Genomic DNA, 21,438 nt, shown 5'->3' on the forward strand with positions numbered 1-21,438 from the left:
TAGGGAAAGAAATCAGGGTAAAAAAATCCTTTAATTAGAGCAAGGAGATGAGACCTCCTCAACTGTGGCTTTTGCCTCTGCTCCCTGGGACTAGGCTGGATTCCATCCTCCAGGTTCCTCACTGTGACTGAGACAAATTTCACCTGACTGGGAATTCCTTGGATGAATGCAGTCTGCTGGCTCTGCCAGTGCCCTTGGATAATGAATGAGTTTGGTTTCTTGCTTTGAGGGAACCAGGTGAAATTTCCAGAGTTTGACAGCAAACAGCAGAGGAGGACGGGGGGGGGGGGTGTTTTTATATTTTTTTAAAGAAGCTGCTTTAATCACTTTAATACAGCTTTTCTGTTCCAGTGCTGGGAATGACGTACCTAAAAATATTTTTACTGGCTCATGCAGATCAGCAGAAGTCAACTCTGTGCATCTTCCTTTTGGGGCTTCTTTTTAAACACAAATCTAAAAATGGTTTTGAGGCATTCATAATTCAGTATATTGTTCTTAGCAATGCTTTTCCTTTTGGTGCCTTGGGTGGTTTTTTTTTCACAGCAAAATAATTCCAGTGAAGATTTTGAGGTGAGCTTATGTATGAAAGTTATAGTGTCACTGGGGTTTATCCTTCAATCAGATCTGAAAGGAGTCATGTAAAGGGCAAGTGAAATTTTGGGATTACACAGTGGCTTTCCTTATCTTCCTCCCTTTACCTCTGGCTTTCAGCAGGTTGAATCTCTTGGCCAAGGCTGCTCCTGAGAGCTGGGAGAGGCCAAGGGCAGCTTTCCAGTTGAACAGTCTGGACATGTTGATTACTTTTAAGGTCATTTTGCTTTCAAGATAATTCTTGGGGCTTTTTTCCTGATTGCTGATGCTTTGAAAGTTCTAAACAACCACTAGGATGAAGTCAGTGGTTTAACTGTGGCTTCTCCAGAAGAATCCTTGGAGAGGTTGTGAGTATGATGTGCCTAAAATGAGGGGAGGGTGTCAGACCTGCTCCTCATGCATCACACAGTCCAAGTGGCACAATCCCAGTTACTTTTCCTTGCAGGTCACTCCTGGCTGGTGCCTGAGCCCTTGGCAACAAGCAACCTTCTAATGCTGTGCTGATGCTGGCAGGGGGGTGATTTGTGTTACCTCAGGGGTCTGGGCCCTGCTCCCCAGAGCCACCATGGGTCAGTGGCACTCTGGGGCTGCTGCTGGACACACAGATCTCCCCAGGAGCAGGACAGAGGCAGCCTGCAGGAATCAGATGGAGTGACCTTGGAATGTCTCCAGGGCTGCTGTGGGATCAAAGCGGCTGGAAGCACGAGATCAGCTTTTCAGTATTGATTCCATCCTGCAGCTGAGTTCTCTGTGAAATCCCTGCCAGGCAGTGGCTGCAGCCTCCCAGACAAAGGGCATCGATCAGGGCCACTCCAGGAGCTGCAGGCTTGGAATTCAGCCCCTCCTGCTTCGTGGCAATCCCACTGATGGGATCTTCACAACTTCCCCTCAGTCATCTTTGGGCACTTGGCTGTTGGCTGCCACAGTTCAGGTGCTGATTCAGGGGAGGGTGTTGGTGTTGGGCCATCTGCTGGTTTCTGTGCTGAACCAGTGATCAAACCTTTCCTTTTAAGTGTTTCCTAATTTTATATATCAGAACAGCCAGCTTCTTCTTGTCCCAGAACATATGGGAACACTGCAGCCTTGCAGAATTCATGGGGATGGGGTGAGCAGCCAGCTCATGATGGGAGCCACCAGGTCCAGATTGTTCCAGAGCTGATCCAGCTGAAGAAAACCATCTGAGCAAGTCAGATCTGAGCTTAAAAATTCCTGCTGGAGCTGGATCCCTTCAGAAGTGAACATTGATAATTAGATAGAAGGTGCTCTGAGGGCTGGAGCCAGGATGGGAGACCTGGTTGTTCACTTGGAGAGGAGAAGGCTCCAGGGAGAGCTCAGAGCCCCTTGCAGGGCCTGAAGGGCTCCAGGAGAGCTGCAGAGGGACTGGGGACAAGGCCTGGAGGGACAGCACACAGGGAATGGCTCCCACTGCCAGAGGGCAGGGATGGATGGGACATTGGGCAGGAATTGTTCCCTGTGAGGGTGGGCAGGCCCTGGCACAGGGTGCCCAGAGCAGCTGTGGCTGCCCCTGGATCCCTGGCAGTGCCCAAGGCCAGGCTGGATGGAGCTTGGAGCAGCCTGGGACAGTGGAAGGTGTCCCTGCCCATGGCAGGGGGTTGGGATGAGCTGGTCTTCAAGGTCCCTTCCAACCCAAAACCTTCTAGGAATTTATAATCACAGCAATCACTTAAGCAATGGTGTGTGAGGCACAGCTGTGTGATTAGGAGCTGTTTGATGTGGAGATTTTCGTTGGATGGAAAGCGGGAAGGAGTCAAGAACTCATCTGGTGAAGCCATTGTTCAGCCTCTTAATGACAGAAAAATGTCCAGAATGTCAGGCTTGGTGTTGACACAAATGGTTTCTTTGGTTAATCGTTTATTTACTTGGCTTCCCTCCTCTTCAAAAGATGCCTTGGATGTAAATTCCTAGAGTGGAATGACATTGACAACTCTGCATGCCAAGGAAGGGAGGAGAATCCACTGCCCAGCTGAATAAGTTATTTTGAAATTCAATTGCCTCAATTTCCCAGTTCTGGGCCCTTCCTGCTTGGATTGTGCTTGGACTCAGCTTTTGGCTGTTAGATCTTAATCTACAGAGGGAAAAGTGGCTGGAGACAACTTTCCCTGAGCAGCAAGTCACTTCTGCCCCTCACCTCTCAGCTGCTTGCTGTGAGCTCTGCAAGCTGCCTGGATTTTTGCCAAAAAGTTCCTTCTCAGCTCCTGAATTGTTTGAGATTTTCCCTCGCTTCCTGTAGCTGTCAGTGTGTCCAGTCAAAGCAATCCCCATTCCCAGCATTTCCTCCCCCACCTCTGTCCCTCCAAGGATGTGATATTGACCTTTTTCCTTGGACTTGTTCCAGCAGCATCCCAGGAATATTTTGCCCTACAGGATATTTATTGCATTGCTGACTAATGCTGCCCTGGATGTACTTGGGTGTGGAAGTTTTTCCAAGAGATTAAATTAACTCACTAGATTTAAAAAAAAAAAAAATCCCCAACCAACATCTTAATGAAACAAAGCTGAGGTCTTGAGTGTCTTATCTGTTCCTTGGGCTATGACCCCTGGATTACTTATCCAGTTGTTTCCCATCTGGATTTTAAGCAGCTGCTTGTTCTTGTCTCTGTGTATTACCTTGTTCTGCTTCTCCCTGCTGGGCTTCATTTGCCTCCTGAAGTCATTTTGGCATTTTCTAAGATGAATTTGAATTCTGAATCTGTCCTCTCCCTTGCTTGCAGTCATTCCCAAATTATTGCCTTCTGGGAATTTGAGGAACATACAGCCAGCAAGGCAGAGCAGAAATCAGAGATACAGTGGGAACTGTGGGCTTTCATTCCTGCCAGGATTTCTGAAAGGAGTCAGTTTGGGTTTTTTAAAAGGAGGAATGGCAATGCCTCAGTATTCATGGAATTAAAACTGTGAGCAGTTGGTGTTAATACCATCTTGATCTGCTGCCTGTCAACATAAACCTGGGTCTGTTCAGAGATGAAATGTCTTGGAACTCAGTCCATTAGGATGCTCTCTCCAAATGCTGGTTGAAGCAGATATTTAAATATAAACAATTCAAGCAGTATCTTATTTCCCCCCTCTTTTGGTGAAATGAGTGAAGACAGGGTAGGGAGGCTCCAGGAATAAACAGAATATTCTTGATATTTTATGATTTGTGGACAGATCCCATCCAAGACATGTCACTCAGAAGGGAAGAATTTTCTGGAACACTTCATTGTCCTTCAGGGGTTGTGAGCTACCAAAGCAAATCATTTCCTGGGTGAGACTGGACCCTGAGGAGTTAAATGTGGCTGTTTGCATCAGAGGCACGAGAGGAAAACCAAAAGCTTGTTTGTGATGCTGCAAATCAATTCCTGGGATTCAGCCTGTGCTGCAGCAGGAGGGGATTGGCTTTGCTTCTCTGTGTCTCCTGGAATGGACCCCTCCTCCCCTGTTCAGCACATCCATGGGACAAGTCTGAGTGAGGGATTCAGGAATCGTTCCCAGCTGGGATGTGCTGCTTCTGAAAACCTACTCAGTGAAGGGAGTATTTGCTCTACGTTTGTGAAGGAGCTTTTTAACTTGCTGGGAAACATGATTCTGCCTCCAGAGCAGAATATGTTAGAAATTCACGTGGGAATTCAGATTTTGACTTGGGAAAACCTCATCTCTCTGAGGCTGTCTGCTAGGTTCCTGTTTGTTTGGCTCTTTTTCAGAGTTAACTGAAGATGAAAATGCTGCTTAATTGGGGTACTGGAGATTTTGGTGACACTTATGTTAAGATCTAAAACAAACAAACAAAACCCCCCCAAAACTCACCCCAGAAATCACAGGATGGTTTGGGTTGGAAGAGACCTTAATCTTGCCTTAAATCCCTGTGTTCACTGCATGTCCACCCTGGCAAAGAACTGAAATCCTTGGAATATTGCTTGGAGAACACAAGCTCTGCCTTGAGCACTGTGTCTTACCTTTTATCTGCACATGCAGTGTTTGTGTCCAACTCAAGTCACACAGTTCCTCTCCTCTGCCTCTGGGAGATGGCAAATTCCAGCTGCAAGGAGGTTGGAAAAACCTCTGGGATGCACCCCTGAGTGGCTTCCTAAATAACTGGCCTACAATTAAGAAGATTTATACACATCAAAATGAGGCAGCTGGAGATGTTCCAGTTCCTGGGGATCTTCCTGATGCCTCCAGGTGAAGATGTAGGAAAAGGAAAAAGCCTTTAAAATATGAGTTAGGCTTTGGCCCAACTCTGCTGTGGTGTTTGTCTTAGAGGAGTAGAAAATAAGTGTTGTGAGGATGATGGGGTCTGAAAGTGAGGAAATCCCATGTTTTGTGAATGAGAAGAGCATTTTGTTGCTAATAATTACTTATGGGGGCTGTTAAGGTCATTCAGTGCAACTAAAATTACTGAATGACTTGGTAGAAAACAGAACAATGAAATTAATTTTCATCTCAAATCACAAATATTTAAGAGCAAATCGGACGATTGGGAATGATACAGGGGAAAAAAAAAGTGACTTTACAGTTGTAAAGTCAAATAACCGCTCTTGTCCTTGCAGGAAGTTTAAGTGCACACAATGGATCTGTTGGACACTTTAAACCATTTTTAAATCACTTGCTTAAACCTTGCTCTGAAATTGGTCCTTGAATCCATGGTTTTTTCTCTTCTTTCAGTGGGGAAGACTTCCTTGATCACCAGGTTCATGTATGACAGCTTTGACAACACCTACCAGGTAAATGAATCCATATTTTTGTCTTGTGTAAGACTCCTCTGCTGCCGTGTCTTCCATTGCAGGAAAAGTCATTCCAGACAAGTTGGGGCACTGACCATGGAATTGCCAATTGTAAAATCTGTATTTTAATCACCAGCCAGGGTGGCACTTCTGGGTTGGATTCTGCTCCAGGAGTTTACCTGCTGCTTGCAGCAGGATGAGCTGTGGAATGTTCTAAAGGAATACCCAAGGCACATCCAGGGAATAGCAGTTAAATCTGCCAGGGGTTTTCTTTTTTTCTCCCCACCATTTTCTATCAGACCATCACAAATCTAATCCCTGTGTGTGGATAACATAACAAGTACCTAGCTTTTTTAAACAACAAGTTGACACAAGCTAGAAAATAATACAAAATATATTTTAAAAAATCAACATGCTTAGAAAACAATTTTACAAATTAGCACAGTGCAGCCCAGGAGAACAGTCAGTGTTTCTCACTCCCAGAATTTAGCACGAGCTCAAACTGTGGTGAGATCTAAAAGCATTTCAGTTTCCTGAAGTGTGTCTCCTCCAAGCAGAACATGTTTCATGACTTGGTTACAGTTGGTGATGTTCTGGATACACGAAACTGAGAAAAATCTGTTCCCTGGTGCCTGGGAAGGGTTTTTTAGGGGGTTGGGAGGAGGAGGTAACAGAAAAAAAAAAAAAAAAAAAAGGAAAACGTGATTCTCCTGTTCCTCAGTGTCTAGCCAAGGATCTCATTGAACTGAGAGATTTCCCTCCTGCCTCCTTCAGTAATTCCTCCTTGCTGCTGCTGGGAAAAATGGGATGGGGAGTTCTCCCTGAGCTGTGGGAAGAGCCACGTTTCCATAGTGTGGGAGGGCTGGAGCACACATCACTGCTTCCTCCCACATTCCTCCCACTGTAATTACATGGACATGGAAGGCAGTTCTTTTATTTAAGCTGGGATTTCATCCCCTTCCCAGTATTTTTCTTTTAGGAGTGCTCCTTTTCTTTGCTGAGATTGTGTCCCAGCTCTTCCTTGAGGAGGTTTCACCCTGTGTGCTTTAGGGTGTCACCATGGAAAGGTGGTCTGATGTAATACATGAAATGATTGCAAAATCAGTGAGTGGCACTTAGAACAGTGAGAAATCCTAAGGGCTTCCAAGACAACTTGGATTTAGGCATCAGTGCTGCCTGCCCAGTTAGGGTGTTAATGGACTTGGGTCAGAGCCATTCATCCAAACCTCTTGGTTTTCCTGGAGTTGTGCCTGAGGTGGGGCCATACCTCCTAGTGGGTGCTGTAGCTGGAAGAAGGAATCAGTCACAAAACGTCCAGCAATTTGGCCAAAATCATACTGCCTGTTGGAGTCAACCCAAACCAGACATTTTTGGATGCCCAGGATTGTCTAGAGACCCCTGAGACCTCAGTATTAATGCACCTGATCATGGGTAACTGGAGCAGGAGGTGAGTTCGGGGATGAGCTGCTTGTTCTGGACGTTTCTGGCAGATTTTGAATGCCTATTTTTCTGAAACCTATCATTTGAACATGGGGTTTTTATGTTCAGCTGTTAAAAATAGAAAGCTGCCATTTAGAAAAATCCGTGCTGTGCATTGGATTCCTTCTGCTCACTGCTGGATGAGAGGAATTCAGCTGTGTCCCTCTGTCTTGGCAGTAAGAACTTGCTGTGCTGTGTCAGAAACCCAAACACCTGGAATAAAACCATGTGATTGGAGGTGTTTATTTTATCAGGAGTCATTCCCCTCCTCCATGGACATGCTGGGAATGATTTCCTTCCTTTGTGCTGTGGCCCCACATGCACACACCATGGAAGATCTGTTTTAGTAAAAGTCTGGTGTATTGGGCATGCTGGAATCAGCTCCTTGATAATGCTGCTTCCCTGTTGTGGTAGGACAGGCTGGGAGAGGAGAAGGCTCCAGGGGAACCTCAAAGCCCTTGCAGGGCCTAAAGGGGCTGCAGGAGAGCTGGAGAGGGACTGGAAACAAGGGATGGAGGGACAGGACACCGGAAATGGCTTCCCACTGCCATTAAGATGTTCTCCACTGGTGTTGGGAGGTTTGGGTGCAGCTCTGCTGCTTTGGGATGAACCAAGCTTTAGCTGGGGATCGTGTAGGTGTCTGCCTTGATCTGCCTGGAAGAGTGAAGATCCATGGAAATATTTGGCACTTGGGTAGAAGGCAGTGTGGCCCCATATCCTGGTTGAGCTGGGGGACACCAATTTGTCACATGCATAAAGATGCCTGCTGCTACCCAAATAAATGTGTGGATTGAACTGTCAACATGCCTCAAGTCAAGCTTAAAACCTTTTGTGCTTTAAGGAATTGTTCTGGTCGTGGATATATTAAAAAAATTGCTTATTGAATCAAGCTATATCTTAAAAATAAGAAACCAAACCTGTTTTTCTTGCAACTTCTGCTGCTCCCCTGCAAATCACTGCAGGTGTTCTGACTTTTTTTTTAAGAGCTCTTGGTTTTCTCATCTCTTTTCAGGCAACAATTGGCATTGACTTCTTATCGAAAACCATGTACTTGGAGGATCGAACAGTGAGTAAGATTTTGTTGCTTTTCTCTGTGAACAGTAGGAATGAGGACCAGCATCTGGTTTTGTGCAGCCCACACTTCTGAGATCACTGGGAAGCACAGGCTGAGCCTTCATCTCCCAGCTGCTTCCAGGCTGACAAGTGCTGTGGAGACACAGCAGTGGGGATGGGAAATTTGGTGTCATCCTCTGTGAAGAAAGAGATAATTTGAGGGGTGAATGATGGTGGGAGTCTGGAGAAAGGGGAAACCTTTCAGCTTTAACCCCTTCAGCTTTTGATGCCACAAGACAGAAAGGTAAAATACAGATTGCCAGATGTGGCCAGTTAATTGCTGGTTCCACATTCTTAATACTCCTTGTTTAAAAAGAAGGCGGCCTCTGATGAGTGCACAAATGAGACTCGTTTCCTTGCTTGGTGCAGTTTTAGCTCATCAAGTGAAATCACTCCTCTGTGCAAGCAAAGCTGTGGTTTAAAATGAGCTCAGATTCTTAATTAAGAAATTCAGCCTCAGTTGAGCTATTTGCAGAAACAAAACTGCAGTGCTGCAGAAGCTCGTGGTACCGGATGAACTCCCAATAAATGGGATTGGATAAACCCCCAGTAAATGGGATTGCATGGAAAGGGCTTGAGGGATGAGATGTGCTTTCCATGGCCCAACTGGCTCTTGCACACCTTGCCATACATGTTGCTTTTAGTGTTCCTTGCCTTTTCTTCCAGAACCTTGCTGGTAAGAGCCATTCAGCCTCTCTGTTATTTTGCAGTTTAGAGTTACAACAAGCATTTTATGCTCAAAAAACTGACATGAGTAGCTTTTCCACCAGCAACCATCCTTCATGCTGCTGGAGGTTGCCTGTGTGAGTCCTGAGGAAGGAGAGCAGAGCATGAATTTCTCCTGTAGGGAGAAGTGCAGGTGAACGTTTCACAGAATCACTGAGGCTGGAAAAGCCCTCCAAGATCAAGTCCAAGCATCCCCAGCACTGCTAAGGCCACCACTAACCCACGTCCCCAAGTGCCACATGCACACACTTCTGAGCACTTCCAGGGATGGTGATTCCATCACTTCAGCTGTAGCTTTCTTGTTGGTGCTCTCAGTTTGGAAGCTGAGCCATTGCACTGCCCCCCTTTTGGAAGAGAAGCATTTTTTGGGAAGCTGCACCCCCCCAGTTTGGCTGCTGTTACCCCTTGGGAGAGATTGCTGTAGGGAGACAGTGTCCTGCTGCTCCCAGTCCCCAGGCACCTCCTGCATGAGTTTCTCCTTTTCATTTAGCTATTTTTTGGAAGAAAAAAAAAAAAAAGTGCAACATTTCTTTACTCTTTTATTTTTAGTGGCAGTTTGGCTTTTTTAATTTTCTCCCACCCACAGATCAGGTTGCAGCTGTGGGATACTGCGGGTCAGGAACGTTTCCGTAGCCTCATTCCCAGTTACATCCGTGACTCTGCTGCTGCTGTAGTAGTTTACGATATCACAAGTAGGTATTTTGCACTGGCTTTGACCTTTTGTCTTATTTTTCTTGCTTGTTTGACTGATTTTGTTAGGTACGGTTGCAATTATGGGACACAGCAGGTCAAGAGCGGTTCAGGAGCTTGATTCCTAGCTACATTCGTGACTCCACTGTTGCAGTTGTTGTTTATGATATCACAAGTGAGTGGGGGGAATTCTGCATTTCTAATACTCTGCCCTTTTCATCCTCTAGCTTAGCTTTGCATGTCCTCTCACGTCATCTGCTTGGGCTTCATCCTGGCATGACAAAAACGTGGTTTCTCTGCTTGTTTTACACAAGCCCCGTGGTTGCTGCTGTTGTAATGTATAAACTGTCTCACAGAGGCCATTTTAACCCTTCCCCACCCCATTTTCTGCAGTCCTCCAGTCCTGCCTGCTCTCGTTGCACTCCTCCATCTGCCTTTTGGTCATAACATCACCTGTGACTTTTGGTCTTCGTGTCCATGGGTATCTGAATTCTCAAACTGGAGACTTTGGTAGCTTGCTCCATCTCATTCACCCTCCCCCCTCAAATGAAACCTGGGCACGGGCTGGTGGGGAGAAGGCATTAACATCACATTTTCCTTGGAATCAGCCACTCTCACATGCTGCAAGATGCAAAACTTACTACTAAGCTCTTACCCTTTAACAATTGCTCTTTCATTCCTTACTAAGGTATGTACATTTTTGTCAACTAAAATATTAGTGCTTCTTCAGCCCTGCTCCCTCTGTCCCTCCCCTCAGTCCAGACACCCCTAACCTTACCAGTTCCTGCACTGACAAAGAGCAGAAATTCTGTTTTAGGGGAGCTAAACCTTCAGACAGCTTCAGTTCTAAACCAGAATTGACTGAGAACAGTGGCCTAATTCTGCACAAATGCATAAGTTCTTGTCCTTAAATACTAGAAGATTGCAGCCAGGAATAGGGGCTTTACCTAGAAAAGGTCTAATTGTTAAAAATGGCTCTTTCCTTTGAGCTAAAATTACAGGTTAGCTGTGAACTCTGAATTTTTTCCTGACCCAGCAAATTCAATATTGCCAAGCAGTAAAGGAAATTAAGACACTGGCAAGTGATCAAGTCTTGGCTGTCTAGCATGCAATATATTACTTTGCAGTAGAAACCATTAAAAAAAAATCAATACTTTTCAAGAACTGCTGCAGAGGCCCCCCCTTCTTAAGTACTGAAACTACTTTGGCTGCTCAGATGCTCTTTGTGTCACTAACTGGCAAATGCTGAGCTCTGTGGCAGCTTCCCTCCAACTCCTTTTTCCCTGTGGGATGCAACTTTCAAGCACCATAGAGTCTGGAATTCTTACCTTGCAGCTTTTAAGGGTGTAGCATGAAGTGCCTGTGAAGAGGTTAAATTTCTGCTTCTGGTTTTATGCAAAGATTTAGGAATTGTTTTGAAGGCAAGTGTTCAGTGCCACGGGAGTTGCTGCTGTGTTGTATAACTCTGGGATTCCCTAGAGAAAATAAAAAGTGATTGATTCAAGTGTACAAAAAGCAAAGCTGGGATTGAGGATTTTTGAGAGCTGTAGGAGCCTCTAGGTGCACGAGCCATGAGCAGCATAGAGTGCAAGAATTAATCCCCGCTCCCGACAGAAAATACTTCATGTTGAACTAAAAAATAAGGAACCGAAACACAGTGATAAGATTTTCATTTTAGGTGCTGTCAAAACCAAATTATAGATGGACTCAGCTCCCTCTGGGGCTTTGAGCCCACCTGTAAAGAGGCACTTGCCCATCTGAAATCAATGCCAGAGCTTCCGTGTCCTTTAGTGGGGGAGATTCAGGGTTCCACTCGCTGATTCTTCATCACCCTCCTCCGCCGACTCCACAGAAAATGAAGCTTTTCTTTCCAAGTGCAGATGTGTTTCCTGGTGAGCTGTGAGGGACAGCTGCAGTGATAACCCTCTCCACTGTTCTCTGATAGATGTAAACTCCTTCCAGCAAACCACAAAGTGGATCGATGACGTCAGAACGGAACGGGGCAGCGATGTCATCATCATGCTGGTGGGAAATAAAACAGATCTAGCAGATAAGAGGTATGGGCCAGTCATCCAGCTTTCAAATCCTGCTTTCTTACTCTGATGCTGTTTGCTCCTATTTTAAGGAGTATATTATAATTTTGTTTTTTCTGGAGATGGCTGTGACTAGAGAAATCTCAGTTTTAAACCATCTTTCTTTTTGGCTAAGCCTAATTTCCATCACAGGGCTGAAAAACCATCACCAGCTTGTACAGATGTCAGGGGAGAAGTGATTGTTGACTAGAGCCCACACCAGTGAATGAAAAAAACTGGTTACAAATATTTGTTTTTAATTATGTTCTGCTTAATGGGTGGAACACATATCCAGGGAAAAACGGGACAAAATCCCTCCCAAATGAGATGGTTACACTTGGACCTTTGTGAAAATAGTTTGGTTTTGATGATTATTTTGGAACTGTGATTGCTAATTGTTCAGATATAAAAGCACAGCTTCCTGGGCAGGGATTTGGGGGTGAACACTTGGCTTTTCTGCTGGAATGCTGAGTTCTGCTTGGGTGTGCCATGGAAGTGAAGTGGTGTCAGCTGTCAGCACCTTTAGATTCCATGCAGGGGAAAAAAACCCTTTAGGTGCTTTCAGATAAAGCATTTAAAGGCTTTTTTAAAAGTGTGATAAATCTTAATTATTAAGGTATTTGTTCAGGTTTGGGTTTTATGAGGTTTTTTTCCCCCCCTAACTCTGTGTTTTCTTCCCCAGACAAGTGTCCATTGAGGAAGGAGAAAGGAAAGCCAAAGAGTTGAATGTAATGTTCATTGAAACTAGTGCAAAAGCAGGATACAATGTAAAACAGGTGAGTGGCTGCAGGTAACACACCCTCCTTGAGGGAGGAGCACTTCCCTGGATCTTGGGAAGCCTTGGCAGAGGGGGCCAGTGGGAATTGTAGTGCACACACAGCCAGCAACGCCTCAGAGCTGAATTGTTGGCTGAGGTTCTGAAGGATCTCTGGCCTTGCATCACATCATTTGGGACTTCCTTCCCTTTAAATAACAGGGGAGTTATGGAAGAAGCTTTGTGAGTACAGAATCACACCTTCCTGGGCTTTTGATAATCCAGATTTGCTGTTTGGACTGAGAGTGAGACACAAAGCTGGGGATGCACAGGTCTGAGACTGTTTGTGTTCTGTTTCAGTGAATGAAACAAACCAGGGAAGGAGGAGCATGATGGCTTAAAATGCTCCCAGTGCACAGGGAGACAGAGCAACTGCTGTTCCCACTCTGTTGGAAGGCACTGGAAGTGCCAGCAAATGTTTCTGGACAGCCAGAGCTATTTATTTCTAGCAGATGATGAGTTGCTTTTGAATTGGGGAAGGCAGTGAAAGGTCTTTTGAACTGATGGGGCTGCAGAAAAAAATAAGGGTTTATGTCCTGAGATGAGCTGTGGCTCTTTAAATTCAGACCTGGAGAAGGCATAAATTCATGGGTGTCTCCACAGAGCAAACACACCAGTGTGGAATGAATGCTGTGCTCAGCTCCCTGTCCCCCAGGGACAGAAGGACCTGGAGCTGCTGGAGAGAGCCCAGAGGAGGCACCAGAACTGGAGCCAGGCTGGGAGAGCTGGGGGTGCTCACCTGGAGAGGAGAAGGCTCCAGGGAGAGCTCAGAGCATTTGCAGGGCCTGAAGGGGCTCCAGGAGAGCTGCAGAGGGACTGGGGACAAGGCCTGGAGGGACAGCACACAGGGAATGGCTTCAAATTGACAGAATAGGTTTAGATTTGATATTGGGAAAGAATTGTTCCCTGTGACAGGGGTGAGCCCTGGCACAGGGTGCCCAGAGCAGCTGTGGCTGCCCCTGGATCCCTGGCAGTGCCCAAGGCCAGGCTGGACAGGGCTTGGAGCAGCCTGGGGCAGTGAAAGGTGTCCCTGCCCATGGCAGGGGTGGCACTGGGTGATCTTTAAGGTTCCTTCCCACCCAAACCATCAAGGATTCTCTGTGTATGGATGACATTCCATGTATATTTTATATATGTAGTTACACAAATGGTTTCTGTGCAGAAGGGTACCAGGAGCAATAAAATAGGATTATAAACTACTTCATGTTCTAGACAGGACTAAAGAGTCTGATATTAAAATGTCCCTTGACTTTGCCTCTAAGTAGCAAAATGATTCCCTATATAATGGGATAATTATAGCAGTGTTAACTCAGAGCTGTTTCACTGCATCACCCACCATGGCTGTGTTGGCTTCCAGGGTCCCCCAATTATCCTGCCACAACAGAAGCTGCCTGGTAATTAAGGTTTGGATTCTGTGCTGCAATCCTTAATGAGTGCTTAGACCTGGGGGTGTGCACTGAGAGCAGTTGCCTCACTGAGAGGAGTGATGATGATGATGATGATGATGAAGGAGCTCTACACTCCCTCTTTCCTTCAGGGAGTTTCTGTGCCCTGCCACATTTCCAGAGGTTCTGCAGCCAAGCCTGTGAGGGAGTTGTGGCTTTCAGGGCCAGCTGGAACCCTGAGGATTTGATAGTGTAGAACAGACATGAGTGGATATTCAAAAAGAATTAAAAATGGATTTTTCTTACAAGTGTTGATCTGTGTGTTGCAGGTATGGACTGGGATTCTCAAGGATTTCAAAGCTGTTCTCTATTCTAGAATATTTGTAACTCATTTTTATTAGTTTAATAAGCAGTTGTTTAAGCAGTTATCAAAGGATAAGACCTTTAATACCACCACTTAGATAGCTCCCTGTTTCCTTGCAGCTTCTCTGCTAAATGGTGTGAATTTATTTTATAACTTAGCAATAAATTCTCTTCCAGTGAAATGGGAAAGTACAACTGCAGAATGGATCCCCTTCCCATAACCTGTGTAAAATCCTTAATAAGCTGAATGCAAATTTGACCTTCCCATAACCAATAACTTCTCTCCACAATATATTCTGATCCTGCAGAACAATCACTGTCTCAGTTAATCTTCACACAGAATTTTCATCCAGAAACAGCTGAATTTCTTGTCCTGCTCAGGGAGGGAATGGCTGTGACTCTTCCAGCTGCTCCTCCTCAGTGGGAATCCAGGGGACTTTTGTCCTTTGGTGCTGCTTTTAGCTTCTGGTTCATCCTTTTCTGCTGGAAGAGATAAGAGGGAAGGGCACTGCCTCCAGCTCCCTGCAGCTGTGCTGCAGATCCAGAGGGCCTGCCTTTGTGCTGGGACCCCAGTAGGTGAGATGCTCTGTACATCCAACAGCGGCTTTTCCAGTGCCAGGATCTTCTTCCAGCAGAGAGGCAGAGGGCACCGTGCTGCTGCCAGGCTTTTCCTGCCATTCCCTGTGTCAGGAAAGGGGAGAGCTCTGAGGGTGGCACCTCACTGCTGGCTGCTGTTGGATCTGTGACTGCAGAGCTGTTTGCAGTCCCCGAGGTCCTTCACACTGACTGTTCCTCCTCTGACTTTGGGCAGGGGGTGTGGAGGGAAAAATGAGTGGATATCAGGGAATAAAAGCATTGGTAGTGTTATTGTGGGGTTCAAGCGATGCAGCAGAGGGGAAAAGACTGGCTTTTGGATCCTGCAAAGACTGATTGCCAGGGGAGCCTTAAGCTGGGGAGGAGAAGTAGATAACTTGCTCCTTTTAATGCAGAGAACTGTAGTCTCTGATTCATTCTGTCAGCCCTGAATAAGCTTTAAAAGACTTTGCGATTCCTGCTCTGTCTCGGCGCTCCGTAGTTCAGGGAATCTTATTGTTAGTCCCTGGATTTCATGCCCAGAATATGTCAGGGTTCATTTTGCTGTCTTGTAGAAGGAGAGGGGAGGGAGGGCCCTTGAATTGCTCCCTCCAGCAGTACCTGGCACACTCCACGCTGGCCCTGGAAGAGCCAGGGATGAATGTGGTCCTTGGCAGAAGAACTTTCTCACGGCAGCAGCTCTCTGAGCACAGCCCCTCTGTGACCCTGTTCTCACAGAGCTGGGCTCTTTCTCCTGTCTTCTGGTTCTTACCCATCTGGTGGGCAAGAATTACCCTCAGAGTTGCAGAGAATGAGAATTAGGGAGAGATTTTTGTTTGCCTTGCGTTGGGGAGCAGGTTTCTTGCCCGGCTTTTCTATCTGGACAGTGATCCTCCCGTCCTTTCCATATTGCTGAAAACTGGTTTATGCCTGCAGTCCTTTGTGACCCTGATCTGTTGGGATTTATTGGCTGCAGTAGCAGGAAAGGCACAGTTTGGCAAATGACTTGAAACTGATGGTGAGAGATGAGGCTTCTTTCCAGAGTTTCTATCAGGAAGCAGATTGCAGAGTTGAATGCTGAAAGAGAGTTTGTGTGGCTTTTAGTCTTTCAGCTGCTGCATTTAACTCCTGCCTTGGAAAAAAAGTCCTGGATGCTCATCAATACTTGTGTTTTTATACCCACACAAACATTTAAACATGTACATGTGTGTACAGACACACACTGGCTCAGGGCTGACAGCACCAGGAAGCTCAGAGGGCCCTGTGGGAAGGCTGCTTTCCAACCATCAGGAAGTTTCCCTAATTGGATTTATTCACATATGCTGGGGCTGATAAGCAGAAGGTTAATAAGAAATAAAGTTGATTTTTCTTAGTTGCCAAATTCCTATTTTTAGTCCGATAATTTAGGGGAGAAATACTGCTAAAAGCATCATTTTATTCCTGGTCTTAATGTAAAGAAAGGATTACTGTATTTTAAATAGCCTTTCTGTCAGCAGTGTGGTTTAAATGCAGGAATTCCAGTCGGTTCCATCGAGGATTTTTTAAAGACTCCTCATCCTTCCTCTGTGGGGGCATTCCTGCTGTTGGTTTAGGTAGAGTTTAGCATCTGGAATTTTGTTGCTTCCTGGCTGGCCTGTGAGGATTTCCCTGAGGTTTTCAGGGAGGCTGGAAGGTCCAGGTTAATGGCAAAGGTCCACAGAAACACAGAGGGAGGCATACTGAGCTTTTTTACTTTGGAACCGTTGGCTGAAATGAGGGAATTACATCGAGTCCCGACTTCTCAGACCCATCCTTGGCTCAGATTCCAGTGTGTGCCGGATTCCTGCCAAGAAAGATCCCAGACAGACCTGGGGGCTTGCTCGTGGTGAGCTTGGAAGGGGCTGTAGAGCCAACAAAGTTCCCTTAGGATGGTGGGAGCATCACTGAGACGCAGGGAGAGCCCGAGTGGGGAAAGCCCTTGGGCAGGGACCCACGGGGCTGCTCGGGTGCCCACAGCCCTGATGTGAACAGGCTGGCAGCGCCTTGGCTGGGTGTTCTGTGGAAAGTGGGTCACTGGGAATAAGTGGTTTAGCTTTGTGTCATTTGGGGAGAGGCAGGACAGCGGGCAGCAGTGGAACATGCCAGGCCTGACGTCAGACCCGCAGCATCCGGGGGTGCACTGGGAACACGTGATGGGGGGACAGCATCCTGGGCAGGGGGACACACAGCTGGATTCAGGGCACTTCTCCTGCATTGTCTACAGGGTCCTCACCCAGAGGGCCCAGGAGAAGCTGTGTGGTGGGAATTACCAGTCTGAACCTCAGGGGCAGAGGTAGGAAGTGCAGGAGAGGGGATCAGTCCAGTTCCATCTTGCCTCCTTCAAATGGAATAAAACTGTGAGGAGAGTTGGGAGCTCAGACTTTGCTGGGAAACTGAAGGTGGTGTTCAAGTGAGAGGCTTTGGATGCCTTTGCTCTGTGCTTTATGCCCTGAATGTGGGCATAGGAAAACCATGGAATGGGCCCCAAATGATGAGGACTAGGTTTGGCTGCATTTCTTGGTCTGTTCCATAGGAGCCTGAGCCACATATAGGTGAGGCTTGGGAGAAATCCTTTCCATGCATCCCATTTTATGACACCCTTCCACGTGTGTCAGCTGGGCTGATGTGGTGACAGGCTCCTGGACGGTGTGTTTGCTTTCATCAGCATGTCCATGCTCCTCTGAAATCCTCTGGGGAGGTGTGAAAATCTAATTCCCACCTGCCCTGGGGAGGTTGTTGGGTCTGTGGACATCCATGGCGGGGCTGGATCCCACCCATCCTATTTGCACAGAAGGTGCAGGAGGTTTGCTGCACGCAGCTCTCTGATCTCCACTAACAAGAGCTGTGCTTTGCCCTTTTCTAGGAATAAAGGTTATATTTGGTGTCAGGATTTTGGGGCTGAGCAGTGCAAATAGTGCTGGGGGATGTGTTGAATCATTGTTTGAACTGCCTCAGCCGGGGGGAGCCGTTGTTTTCATCTGTTCCCTGTGTGGTTCTTTGCAGCTTTTCCGACGTGTGGCAGCTGCCTTGCCTGGGATGGAAAGCACACAAGACAAAAGTAGAGAAGACAGTATCCTTTCTGTGCCTGTGCCAGGCATTACCCTGCACCAGGAAAATCCTCTGCAGCCCTCGCTCGGCTCCTGGACATCCCAGAGAGAGGGGGAATAGGGGCAAGTAACCTGCAAGCTGAGGAAGGAGGATTGGTGGGTTGGAAGGCTGAGGGTGGGGAGGGAAGCAAGGGGAGGAATGGTGATCCAAAAGGATTCTTTGCTTGGTGTTTGAATGTGTGTAAGGTGGGAGAAAACAACTGCAAAGAGTAACTGAACAAAAACCCCTGTGGCTCTTGCAGACCTGATTGATAGAATCCAAAACCAAGCTGTCCTGTAAGGGACCTCTGAAGCCCCTTCTCTGATCATCCTGATCAAAGCAAGGCTGACTCCCAAACTGAGCCAGTTTCTCCAGGTCACATTCAGGGAAACTTGGGAGATCTCCAAGGATGGAGATCCCAGGGCAGCCTGGGAGCCCAGGCAGCATCTCTGTGGTGGGAGGGAGAAGACTCAACTGATGGGATCAGTCTCAGCCATGGGAAAGCAGGACTGGAAAGGGCTTGAAAAACAGTATGGCTACACTGGAATCACCAGCCTGGCCAGGTGGGTGTGCTTGGAATAGCAGCTTTTCCAGGGTGGCTGGTTTTATTTGCAGCAGGGATCATGGAGCTGGTAAATAGAGGAGAAATTGTGCCTTGGAGGAAGGAGGTCCCAGGAAATTCCATCAGAGCATCTGATGCATGGGGAAAAGAAGGGTTTGGGAAGCTGGGGATTGCAGCTGCACAAGCTTTGTGTGACAGGGACTTGAGTGATCAGAAATATTTTGCTATGCAGTTCCCCAAAAGGTTAATGAGCAACAATCTTTATTAATGATGGGGGTAGAGTGTACAGGCAGGGGCTGTGGCAGGGAGTTTGATCAGCAGTCCTAAATGGGAGTGCATTTAGGGCACTGGGAATTGGGCTTCCTGCTGCCTGCAGATAGCAGGCATGGATGGGATCCTCTCTCCCAGGCAGCTGCATTAGGATTAACGGGGGCACTTCTGCAAAACATGGAGGGTTCAAGGATCTTGACCCATTTGTGCTCTGAGATGAAGCTGGCAAGGCTCATGTCAAGATCTCCAACTTAAACACACTTTAAGCTTTAAATAAGCCAAGTGGACCAAACATAGGAGATGAATTGACTGTCTTCTGTTCCCATTTCCATGTTTATTTTCTCCAAACCTCTTTAAAAAGCAGCTTCAACCCCCTAAAGAAATAAGTTGGAAGTACCAGCTGTGTGATCTCTTTGCCTCTGTGCTCTGTGATAAGGGGAACGCTGGAGACTTGTGGTGAACAGCTCTGAGCTGGGGATTAGCATTCAAAGCTCCTCCTGGGAAAGGCTCCGGGAGGCTGTAGCTGGAGGGCATCCGCTGGGAATTCGAGCGCTGCTGCAGAGGGAGTCGCTTATCACAGGCAGGCTGTGAGCAGCCAGCTCTGCAGTGACCTTGGGGGACATCAGCTGTCCCTGGAAGGGGGAATTCAGGCTGGTGGCAGGGCTGTGCTGGCTGCTGGGGGGAGCAGAGAGGTTTAACTGAGCAGGGATTGGTGAGGGGGCCGGGGTGGCACGGCCAGAGCTCTGCGGGTGGGCAGTGTGCCCAGGAAGTCATGGAGCCCCCATTCCCAGAGGGATTTAAAGCCCTGTGGATGTGGCACTTGGGGACATGAGATGCTGGTGGCCTTGGCAGTGCTGGGGGAGCAGGTGGACTTGGAGATCTCAGTGGGCTCTTCCAACCTGAGTGATTCTGTGGTTCTGCAGAAGCGGTGATTGGACCTTTCAGTGGATCCATGCATCTTGAATTCCCACAGCAGGAGACCAGTGGGATTGCTGGGAGGAGCAGAACTGGTTAGAGACAAACATTGGGGTCTGACATTGTTTCTGCTGCAGGTTTAATCTGCCAGTGCCAGGGCAGGAGGGGCAGGTGAGAAACCTTTGGTTTGGAGCTGGTCTTTCCCAGTATTTCAGCAGGAAGCACCGAAAATGCCATTCAAAATCCCGCTCTTGGTAGGGAAACAGAGTTGGAGATCTGTTTGCCTTAACTTCCTCCTTCCAGTGATTGACATAAAACTGGAAAAGCCTCAAGAGCAGCCTGTCAGTGAAGGAGGCTGTTCCTGCTAATACCATGTGGCTTCCACCTTTCTCCAGAACATCACTGCTTTCCCTCCCTGTCCTCTTCATTGACTGCAGTGTGAATATTGGCTTGAACCTTCCCCTTTCCGTAATAACGTATCGCAGTTCATCATCGCTGGCTGTCTCGTGGAGATGATCTTTAGCTTCACAAGCACACCCCACACACACACACACACACACACCAACACACCAACAAAATGTCAGTGTCTTCATTATTTATACGAAAAGAAAAAAAAAAAAGCCAAAATATTCCACCGTATTCTAGGTATAACTTTAAAAAAAAACAAAAGCAAAAAAAAAAAAAGAAGAAAATCCAAACAAAAAAAAAATAGGTACAATTTCTTAATATTTGTTCCTTTTTTAATATGTTATGATATTGCACTTTGAAATGATGGCAACTGAGTAAGTTTGGAATTGGACCTAGATGAGATGTATGTGCAGAAGAAGGCTTGCAAATCTGACCCATTGGAATTTCTCTCAGAAACTGGGAATGTGTAGACAGCAGGCGGAATCACGGGGGGAGGCAGCAGATGCCGAGGGTTGAAGGCTTGTAATAATTAAACACAAATTAACCCCAAGCTCTTAATTGCAAGTCTGCCTGGTGTCCAGACCCAGCCTGGCCTTAGCAGGGGTTGGACACTGCTGGCTGCTGGAGCTGGGAATTGTCGCCGAGGCAGCGGGAACACGTTTCCAAGGAAGCATTACTGGGAAATACGGACGGGCTCTTTGGGATGAGTGGCTTCTGGAGGATTTGGGGGAGAAGGAAAGGGTTGATGTGCATTAGCAAAACACTTGCAGGAAACAGGGAAATAATGAAATAATGTTTCGAGTGCAAAAATGAGTTTTCAGAGCATTTTTTTTTTTTAGTCCTTTTTAAGTAGAACACCAATGAAGTGAATTATTACTGCCCAAGAGATGGGAACGTAACAGTTCAGCTGTTTGGAAGAGAAAGCATTTTGCTTCTTTGTTTTTTAGGGGAAATATTGAAATCAGGACTGGCACTAAACCTGCCAAAGCCGATTGAAACCTTGGAAATTTGGGAGAAAGAGGGAAGAGCAGCTGGCTGCCCCAGCAGAGGGGGAATGGCACCCGCTTTTCCAGAGCGTGGGCATAGGTTGGTGGGGAAGGGGTGTTTACTTTGATCCTACAGAATCCTAGTTGAGGCATCTTAGATGGAAAGGGAGGGACTTGAGTAGGATGGAAACCAACTTCTGATTATGCAGATTTATGCCTTTATTTTTTAGCTCTTTTTTTTTTTTTTTTATGTTCAGTCTTCCAAGTTGGTTTAGTTTGGTTCTCTAGAGCTGTATAGTTTGGTTAAATAATCAGTAATTTAGTTTTCTATAGAATTAGGCTCACAATTAACCCTTTTTTTTTTTCTTTGATATTTATTTCTCGGCTTGAATTTTTTTTTTACTCCTTTCAGTGCTGATTTTGTTGTTTTCCTTTTGGCTGAGGAATCTGTGTAGAGCTTTGCTGATGTTGCGAGATGTAGCTACCCGAGAAACACGGAATGAAACACACTAGAAGTGCACCCTTTTAATCTTTACTAGTCATTGTGAAGTTGCTGTGTAAGTTAATAAACACAATTGTAAATACATTGTTTGCTGGGCGACTCTGGCCGAGTTACAGTGCAGGAAGGAATTCTCGAGTCTGTGTTGCGATTGTGGATTAAATGGACA

General features: G+C 46.6%; 1 protein-coding gene across 3 annotated transcripts in view; it reads left to right on the forward strand.

Moving 5' to 3' along the window:
- Nucleotides 1-19,945, forward strand: part of RAB6A (RAB6A, member RAS oncogene family) — a 39,607-nt gene extending 19,662 nt beyond the window's left edge. Inside the window, exons 2-9 of one of the 3 annotated variants that reach the window (XM_071417915.1) lie at nucleotides 5,251-5,309; nucleotides 7,801-7,854; nucleotides 9,214-9,336; nucleotides 9,387-9,492; nucleotides 11,263-11,374; nucleotides 12,072-12,165; nucleotides 17,546-17,612; nucleotides 19,680-19,765. In XM_071417915.1, the coding sequence (XP_071274016.1) occupies nucleotides 5,251-5,309; nucleotides 7,801-7,854; nucleotides 9,214-9,336; nucleotides 9,387-9,492; nucleotides 11,263-11,374; nucleotides 12,072-12,165; nucleotides 17,546-17,612; nucleotides 19,680-19,744 (680 nt within the window). In that variant the 3' untranslated portion in view covers nucleotides 19,745-19,765. Of the gene's footprint in view, nucleotides 1-5,250; nucleotides 5,310-7,800; nucleotides 7,855-9,213; nucleotides 9,337-9,386; nucleotides 9,493-11,262; nucleotides 11,375-12,071; nucleotides 12,166-17,545; nucleotides 17,613-19,679 lie in introns of all 3 variants that reach the window. The other 2 variants (XM_071417914.1, XM_071417913.1) reach the window with 2 other exon arrangements.
- The last annotated feature ends 1,493 nt before the right edge of the window (nucleotides 19,946-21,438 follow it).

The sequence above is a fragment of the Agelaius tricolor genome, unplaced genomic scaffold (assembly GCF_023055355.1).
Source record: "Agelaius tricolor isolate 1412-34295 unplaced genomic scaffold, bAgeTri1.0.p SCAF_71, whole genome shotgun sequence".
Lineage (NCBI taxonomy): Eukaryota > Metazoa > Chordata > Aves > Passeriformes > Icteridae > Agelaius > Agelaius tricolor.